The sequence below is a fragment of the Cebus imitator genome, unplaced genomic scaffold, assembly GCF_001604975.1.
Source record: "Cebus imitator isolate Cc_AM_T3 unplaced genomic scaffold, Cebus_imitator-1.0 Scaffold84, whole genome shotgun sequence".
Classification (NCBI taxonomy): Eukaryota; Metazoa; Chordata; class Mammalia; order Primates; family Cebidae; genus Cebus; species Cebus imitator.
In genome coordinates this window covers 4,120,199-4,129,517 of record NW_016107399.1, presented here as the reverse complement: position 1 = coordinate 4,129,517, position 9,319 = coordinate 4,120,199, and the positions used below count along the sequence as shown (strand labels likewise).

At 39.2% G+C, this 9,319-nt stretch overlaps 1 protein-coding gene across 6 annotated transcripts in view; it reads right to left on the bottom strand.

The window, feature by feature from the left end:
- Positions 1 to 170: 170 nt before the first annotated feature.
- The window catches only part of MPZL1 (myelin protein zero like 1), a 65,724-nt gene continuing 56,575 nt past the window's right edge, over positions 171 to 9,319 (bottom strand). For 2 of the 6 annotated variants that reach the window (XR_005201177.1, XM_017534157.2), the window contains one exon: positions 171 to 1,069. Coding sequence is in view for 2 of the 6 variants with exons in the window: in XM_017534156.2 (XP_017389645.1) it covers positions 968 to 1,069 (102 nt within the window). In the remaining 4 variants the exon portion in view is untranslated. The remainder of the gene's footprint in view (positions 1,070 to 9,319) is intronic. The other 4 variants (XM_017534156.2, XM_017534158.2, XR_005201178.1 and 1 more) reach the window with 3 other exon arrangements.

Sequence of the window (9,319 nt, the reverse complement as noted above, 5' to 3'; positions counted from 1 at the left end):
AAAAAAAAAAAAAAAAAAAGTGAAAGGAGGCGATTCTCTAAAGAGCGAGCTCTGGGATATTGCATAGTGGCAATATAATGATCCCATTTCTGCCTACTTAGAAGGAAAGAAACTCCTCTCCTTTAGCTGTATGGGGACTGTTATTTCAAGCTAAAAAGACATCAGCAAAGAATAAAACCAATACCTTTTACTCTCCACATTACAGTAGTTCTCAAGCAAAGTTTGGATTTTCTACTTAATCAGTGTTGATCTAAAGTATCCAGAATAAAGTAACCTTTGGCATTTATCCTTTGCTAATCTTGCTATTATGAATCCACAAATTGATCCAACACATTTCAAGGGTGCAATTTAGTCTATACAACATGTAAGGCTAACACTTGCTCCATATTTTAGTGAGAAAAACATCAACGAAAACTTCTCAAGTTGTTTTCAAGAGGCATAGCCAACAGGTATTTTTAAAAAGCTGCAAACAAATAAATGGTGCTGACACTGTGTTAAAGGCCAACCAGGATATGCGTCCATCACAGCATCGCCATCCTCCAACTACAATAAAGGCTAAGACTGATTAAGCCTTTACATTAAAAGGCCATGTCTATTGGAAATACTACATACAGATCTGCCACTGTCTCCATTAAGGCAAACCATTTCTAAGTGATGGTGATAGGAATGTTTCTGAAATCTCCCAAGTGTAAATGACCTGAAAATAAAGTACAAAAACAGTAAGACAATAGGTACATATGTAGAATCATACCATCTTTTCATCATGCAACAATGGCTCCTCACATCAGGAAGATTAAATAGAATATTTATACATATCCTTTGTACACATCTTTCTCTCCCTCTGTGAGTACACATGTACTTGTCCTTGCCTGGGTCTCCAAGGCTACATGTGGTAATGGGCTACATTTTCTGCACCAGAGTCCAGTTTGGTTTTGCTTCTTGCTGAGGATATGTTCTAGGTCTTCTCTTAATTTTTCCGGATATCTGCATACACCACAGACTCTGACTTGTTAATCTTGTCACTGTGATGTCCGCCGGAGTGGTCTAACTGCGCATATATGACTGGGCCCTGGAAAAGGGAAGCAGAAAGATCAGAAGTTTGAAAAAGCTGGTGGTTCCTTCAGCTACAGGCCTAGAAGCAGTAATTAACGTGATCACATCAGGGTTCCAAAGCAAAGAGTTCCCTCTTTTGAATGTCTTCAGGAAGACCTCTTATGGATAACACATCCAGGACTGACTTTGAAAGAAGACTGGGCATACGTTGACAATAGTTAAAGTGGGAACATGGGGCTTTGTTACATTATTCTTTCAAACATTTTTGACATTTGAAAATTTCTATAATAATATTCTTTCTTAGGAATAATCGCTTATCTTAACAACTATCACAGAATTCCTCAACTCTTACAATTGGGGTCAGAGTCTTAAGGACTAAGATGGGAACTTCCACCCATCTGAGACCCACAGAAATCATGAACTTCAGAATAATCAATCCATGCAAGAAACCAACATATTTGGTGCCACCCAAAGATACACTCGGTTTGATCCGGTCACATTATACAAATAGGTATAGTTTCAAACAAATAGTTTAAAAATATTTCAAATATTCTTCAATACAACTACTTTTAGTCTGAGCCTATCATGACAAATACAAATATTGCTTCCTTGATTTCTAATATCAGATAACTGTCCTTCCTGTTTCAAAATAAAATTAAAAAGAAAAAGCAAAAAGCCACAATCTACACAGATATAAAGAAAAACCCTGAATGGAGTAAAGTAGAACCTCTTAGCCTCAGTAGTAAGGAAGAGGTTACAATTCCAGGGAATTGTCAGGGTCCCATCCAGGAGAGCAAGGGAAGGCTGGGTGGCCTGGGGGCAGAGCGAATTCTCTAGCTCTTGGGGGAAGAGGTCAGAGAGGTAGCTGCACTTCGGGACTCTCAGTCCAGACTCTAAAATTGTAAACAACAACAAAACAGCCCTGGTTTTGAAAGAAAATTTTAATATTACCCAATGTCAACTTTTCTCCCAATCTAGGGGTACTCCCTTGAGAAGTCTAATAATATGCACAGCTTTCACCTTTGAAATCGTAAGCTCAGTAGCCAAAAGCACATGGTTTAAAATAAACACACTTATCCCCATCCAGGAGCCCTAACAACCTGTGTCCTTAGTGTATAACCTGGGGTTCTGTGGAGCTCAGGTACTCCAATGACTACGGAAGGGACAGGCCTGGTTGTAAGGGCTATACAATGGTGCATCTAAAAGCGGAGTTAGAAAACACTACAGGCCGGGCGTGGTGGCTCACACCTGTAATCCCAGCACTTTGGGAGGCTGAGACGGGCGGATCACCTGATGTCAGGAGTTCAATACCAGACTGACCAACATGGAGAAACCCCGTCTCTACTAGAAATATAAAACATTAGCTAGGCAAGGTGGTGCATGCCTATAATCCCAGTTACCTGGGAGGCTGAGGCAGGGGCTTAAACCTCGGAGGCGAAGGAGGTTGTGGTGAGCTGAGATTGCACCATTGCACTCTATCCTGGGCAGTAAGAGCGATACTCTGTCTCAGAAAAAAAAAAAAGAAAATAACACTGGACGACTGGATCCATTTGAATGTTGGCATATCTGAATTATGATGTCATCTTTGTTGAATCTTAGAGAAGAACGTTGGTCATGTGGCTCTGGGCATATTTGTAAATTTCTAAGCATAAGTTTCTTCATCTCTAAAATGGTACTACTAATAATATCTATATTTTTGTTTTTGTTATGAAAATTAAATAAGATGAAACCTATAACTTAGGCAGTGTCTGACAGATAGTCCTTAATACATGTTAGTTATTATTATGAACGTTTTATTACACAAACACACTTTAAAATGCACTAAGGTAACTGATCAGATAAACTAAACAGTCAAACTCTGTGTGTTTATCTTTAGTCTACAATGCCTGTCATGGGTAATATTAACATATCACATGGTTAATTATCATACAGAGACCCTATATATTCATTTCAGAAAGCTACAAGTTAAATGCTAACTCTACCAGAAAACAAGAGGAAGTTAAAAAGACTATTTCCTACCAGGAACAGAATGAAAACTAACTGTTCCCTGGTAACATCTATTTCCAAGAACAGGACAGACTTTGCAACACTGAATTATATAAATTCTTAGATAATAAAACCCCATATCATAATTCCTAAAAATTCACTAAGAGCTGGCCAGGCGCGGTGGCACAAGCCTGTATTCCCAGCACTTTGGGAGGCCGAGGTGGGTGGATCACGAGGTCAAGAGATCGAGACCATCCTGGTCAACATGGTGAAACCCCGTCTCTACTAAAAATACAAAAAATAGCTGGGCATGGTGGTGCGTGCCTGTAATCCCAGCTACTCAGGAGGCTGAGGCAGGAGAATTGCCTGAACCCGGGAGGCGGAGGTTGCGGTGAGCCGAGATCGCGCCATTGCACTCCAACCTCGGTAACATGAGTGAAACTCCGTCTCAAAAAAAAAAAAAAAAAATTCACTAAGAGTTATAGAATATGTTCACAGGAGGAGTTTACAATGTTTGACTGATTACACAAATGGCTACGAACTCTTTCCTTCACTGCATCTTACTCTTTGCAACATCATGCTGTAGGTCCTTCCATCAAGAGTAGAAATCTATTTCTCTACCCCTCGAATCTGGGCTGATCTTGTGACCAGCTTCGACTAACAGAATGAGGCAGAAGTGATGCTGTACAATTTCCACACCCAGACTTCAACGGACCTTGCCGCTTCCACTCTCTTGATACTGGGACCCAAATAGCCACCATTACCATGAGAAGAAGCCCAAGTTAGCCTGGGCTAACAGTCCTGCTGTCCTCTGTACACCTGGCCAACAGCCTGCCAATAGTTAGACTGTAAGTGAAACCACTGTAGACTGTCCAGCTACCAGTCAACCTTCTAGCCAACTGCAGATGCACAAGTGAGCCAGCAGAGATCACCTGAACTCACCCAGACCAGAATCTGCTCAACCAAACCACAGAATGGGGAGCCAAATAAATGGTGGCTGGTTTAAGCCACTATATTTTGGGGTACTTTGTTATGTGGCAGTAGATAACAGACACAACATGTAAGTGGAAAAGAATGAGAATAGAGAAAGTAAAGAGAAAAAAAGAGCAGAGAATTATCTCTTAATCGGTCAGTAAATGTTAAAATATCAATCAGGTCTTTAATATGAGACAGTATTGTCTTTCACGACAAGAGAATACAACTATCTGTTGAAAGTATATGGGAAAACATTGAAGAAATCCCTTCCTGTTGATGGATTTGGTATTCTTCAAACTATCTACCACTGCCTGATGTTATCCTCATTCCTCTTCTCTCTTAGAATATAATGAAGTCTTAAGTCAGGGACTTTGTTAACTTCCTAGAACTTGGCAGAATGTAGGTGCTAGATGAAGGGATGGATGAAATAAAGGATGCAGAGAAATTGCAGATGTAGATTGGGGTTTGCTGACAGATCTAGCTCGATCTAGAACACCTCTATGAAGTCTAATTCTGAGTGCTATTTAAAGGTGGAAGGAGCCCTGAGTCTCTATGGAATATGCCTCGGCACCTTGATTTTGATGGCTAATGAGGCTGCTTAGGACTTCAAGCAGTTCCACTGTACCAGGATCAACTTGGAAATGGCCCACTATTGCTAAGATGTTCACTTTTGGGTATGCAAGAATAAAGAAGAAAAACAACAATGAAACCTACATTAACCTAGCTGTTTTAACTCTACCTCTTGGTACTTACCCTCCCCACCTTCCACTTCATTTATTTATTTATTTTTGCTTTTACACAAAGAATTACAACAATTAAGTGAAAAATTGGTCTGAATATATGTTTTCAACTACTTTCTACATGAATAGGCCTTAGCTATTGAAAATGTTTCAATTAATACATTGCTTAATATAGGTCTATTATTTCAGTTACAGCTAGAGAGAAAATTACCACTGAATTTTACTTGTACCAAAATTAATCATTTATTCCAGTAAAAAACCATACTGGTGAAGCTGGGCGGAGAAGGTCCAAGAAGAAAGGGTTCTGGAAGAGCAAAGAGACCTGCTTCTAATTACAAATTAAAGTCATTACGTTGTATCCTGTAGTACACCTTTGTGTCCTGTAGTACACCTTTCATAGTCTCTGTAGCCAATAGCCCTGTGTGATTTGATTCTGGTCCTTCAGGTACTAGAGGAATCTTCCTACCATTCTAGCATGAATCGCTGAGACAGAACATCTGCTTTTACCTTGTGATCATTGACTGTTGACAGAACACCTTTTGTAGTATTTATTTCACTGCTTTTAAAGTCAAATATAAATATGAAACACAGCTATGTATTACGACTTTCTTTGAGATAAATGAGAAAAACACCGATTATCACAGTGAAGGTGAAACGAATTGAATAGACAGGGTAAAATATACACGTGCCTTATAACCAAACAGATCTGGCTCATCCACTAACTACTGACCTTGAGCAAGTGACTCACCTAACTAAGCCTCTGTTTCCTCATATATAAAATAGGGACAACGAAAGAACTTACCCCTGGAGGACTGCTGTGAGGACTAAAGGGAAAATGCACATAACTACTTCTTGAAACATGACCCTATCTATGCACTATAGTTGACAAATACATAAATATTCCATTCAATCACTGTTTTCCAACATAACCCAAAAACCTACCTTTTGCATACAAAGCAGCAATGATTTCCAGAAAAGGATCTAGAAAACCAAATATTCAGGGCCAGCGTGGTGACTCACGCCTGTAATCCCAGTACTTTGGGAGGCCGAGGCGGGTGGATCATGAGGTCAAGAGATCAAAACCAACTGGGCCAACATGGTGAAACCCCATCTCTACTAAAAATACAAAAATTAGCTGGGCATGGTAGCATAAGCCTGTAGTCCCAGCTACCTGGGAGGCTGAGGCAGGAGAATCGTTTGAACCCCGTAGGTAGAGGCTGCAGTGAGCCAAGATCGTCCCATTGTACTCCAGCCTGGGTGAAAAGAGCAAAACTCCATCTTGGGGGAAAAAAAAAAAAAAGGGGGAAAGAAAACCAACTATTCATCAAATACATATACAAAAATTACTTTACATCAATCTCATCCAAACTAAGCTTCGCAAAGAAAAAATTTTTACTTATCTTTTCCCCAGTGCCTTAACACTCTAAACTCTAAGTAGTGCCTACCTAACACCTTCCCAACCCAGCCTTCCACTCCACTTTGCTGGAAGACCTCTAATTTGGTTCTGGTCTTTACTCTCCCTTTGCTTAGGTAGATGACCCCACCTTCCTCTGCCCTAGGAGTGAATCAGAATCGCATCAGCTTCTAAGCCACAATGCTGGAAGCTAGAACAATCAGCAGTGCCTCAAAATGCTGAAGGAAAATGATTTCCAACCTGGAATCCTACCCAACCAGAATAGCAACCAAGTTTGAGGGAGGAGAATAAAGACAATTTTAAAGGTGTTAAAAAGGTATTAATTATCTCACAGTTTTACAGGTCAGAAGTCTGAAGTGTGTTTCACTGTGCTAAGATCAAGGTGTCAGTAGGACTGCGTGCCTTCCATAGGCTCTAGGAGAGAACCTGTCTCCCTGCCTTTTCCAGCTTCTGGAAGCTGCCTGTATTTCTTGGCTGTGACCTCTTCATCTTTAAAGTCAGCAGTATAGCATCTTCCAGTCTCTCTCCGATGCTCACCCTTCTGCCTCCCTCTTCTAAGGACCTTTCTGGTTACAATGGAGCCACCCAGATAATCCAGAAAAATTTCCCCATCTCACGGCAATTTAATCACGTCTGCCAAGTCCTTTTTGATATGAAAGGTAACATATCCTACAGAATCCAGAGATTAGAATATGAACCTCTTTGTAGGGCCATTATACAGTCTACCATGCAAGGTCTCAAAATTTTTACCTCCTGTGCATTTTTTCTCACTTGGTTGGTAGTATCCAAGGCACAGGCAGAAGAAATAGAAATCTTGTCATAAGTAAATGGTTTTTTTTTGAGACAGTCTTGCTCTGCTGCCCAGGCTGGAGTGCAGTGACGTGATCTCGGCTCACTGCAACCTCTGTCTCCCGGATTCAAGATATTCTCCTGCCTTAGCCTCCTGAGCAGCTGCGATTACAGGTGCCTGCCACTGCGCCAGACTAATTTTTGTATTTTTAGTAAAAACAAGGTTTCACCATGTTGGCCAGGCTGTTCTCAAACTCCTGACCTCATGATCCACCACACCCAGCTGAGTAAATGTATTTTAAATGAAGATTCAATCAATCTGTATAAAGTGCCAAGAACGTAAGTACAGTCTTCAAATTAAACACTCATGAGATGAGAAAATAACTACCATTAGCAAGAAATATATAAACAAAAACTATAGTCAGATCAGTAAAGACTACAGACACTGGAATTATCAGTTTTGAGGTATAAGAATATTTAATATGCTTAAATAAATAAGATAGGTGAAAATATAATGCAGTTATAAGGAACTATCAAAATTAGCCAGGTATATGTTACAAAGAACCCGATAGGTAAGGTGGTTCATGCCTATAATCCCAGCACTTTGGGAGGCCAAGATGGGTGGATCAGGAGTTCGAGACCAGCCTGGCCAACATGGTGAAACCTTGTCTCTACTAAAAATACAAAAATGAGCTGGGAGCGGTGGTGGGTGCCTATAATCCTAGCTACTTGGGAACCTGAGGCAGAAAAACCACTTGAACCCAGGAGGCGGATGTTGCAGTGAGCTGAGATCGCTCCACTGCACTCTGGCCTGGGCCAGAGTGTGACTCTGTCTCAAAAAATAAATAAATAAATAAAATAACATTTCTAGAAAATAAACCTATAATATGAAATTGCAATTTAAAAATGTTTAAAAGGGGCTGCACAGTAGACTAGACACAGCTAAAGAAAGAATTAGTGAAAGAGGACAGGTGAAGAAATTATGCAGAAAATGGCAGAAAGACAATACGATGAAAGGTATGCAAGATAGGCTAAGCGGCTTAGAGCATACAGAAGGTCTAATATACATATAATCAAAGTTCCATAAAAAAGATAAACAGATAAAATGCAGAAAGGAAAAATTCAAAGAGATTGTGACTGGAAATTTTTTAGAGTTTATTAAAGACATCAACCTTAAGACTCAGGAGGTACAATGAAATTACAAGCAGATGCAATAAATGGATAATCCATAATTAAAGAGTATATAAAATGCAGAACACCAAAGGCATAAAGAAGATCTGAAAAGCAGCCAGAGAGAAGAGACAGATTACTTACAGAGAAACAATGGGAATGTCAGCTGATTTTTCCACTAGTCTTCTCTTTATTATTTCTATCTGTTTATGCTGGGTTTAATTTGTTTTTCTTTTTCAGGTTTCTTTAGACAGAAGCCTAGATCATCAATACTGATGGATTCTTGGGTTGCTTCTATATTTGGGCTATTGTGAATAATACTGCAATGAACATGTATGTATAAATATCTCTTTAGGACTCTGCTTTCAATTCCATCCCTGTATTAATACTTTTAACCTATCTGAATCTTTATATTTAAAGTGGTTTATTGTGGACAGCATATAATTGGTTCTTGCTTTTCTATCCAATTTGTCTACCTGCACACCTTTTAACGGAGTGTTCAGCCCATTTATAGAAATGCAATCATCAGTCTAGTTGAGTTTAAGTCTATCACTTCATTATTTGTGTTCTATTTGCTCCATCTACCTTTTGCTCATTTTCCCCTCATCTCCTGCTCACTTTTGGATTAACTGAGTATTTTTAAAATGATTACATTAAAGTTTCTTGTTGAAACCTCCAACTATGATTGTAAATATGTCAATTTTTCCCTCCAATTCTCTCAGTTTTACTTCACTTATTTTCAAGCTCTATTATTAGAAGTATAAACATTTAAGATTATGTCTTCTTTAGGAGTAGATCACTTTATCATCATAAAAAGTCCCTCTTTATCCCTGGTTCTATTCCTTCTTCTGGAGCCAACCTTTGTATTATTACCATCCAGATTTACCATTATCCATGTTGTAGCATATGTCAGAATTTCATTCTTATCAGTTATTACCATTTAGAGATATAGCTTTTTAGCTGTATCTCTTTTATTTTTTCAGTGTTTGCTCTAGTTTGCAGTACATATCTTTAACTTACCACAGTCTACCTTTAAATTACCATTTCATAGATAAGGACCTTACAACAGTATTCTTCCATCCTCCCACCCTGTGGGTCAAGATGGCCAGGGGCAGACCTGTGTTACTTATAGTTAAATGATTACAAGCTTGCTTTGCTTTTTATACACTGAGATTTGTGCCACGGATCAAAT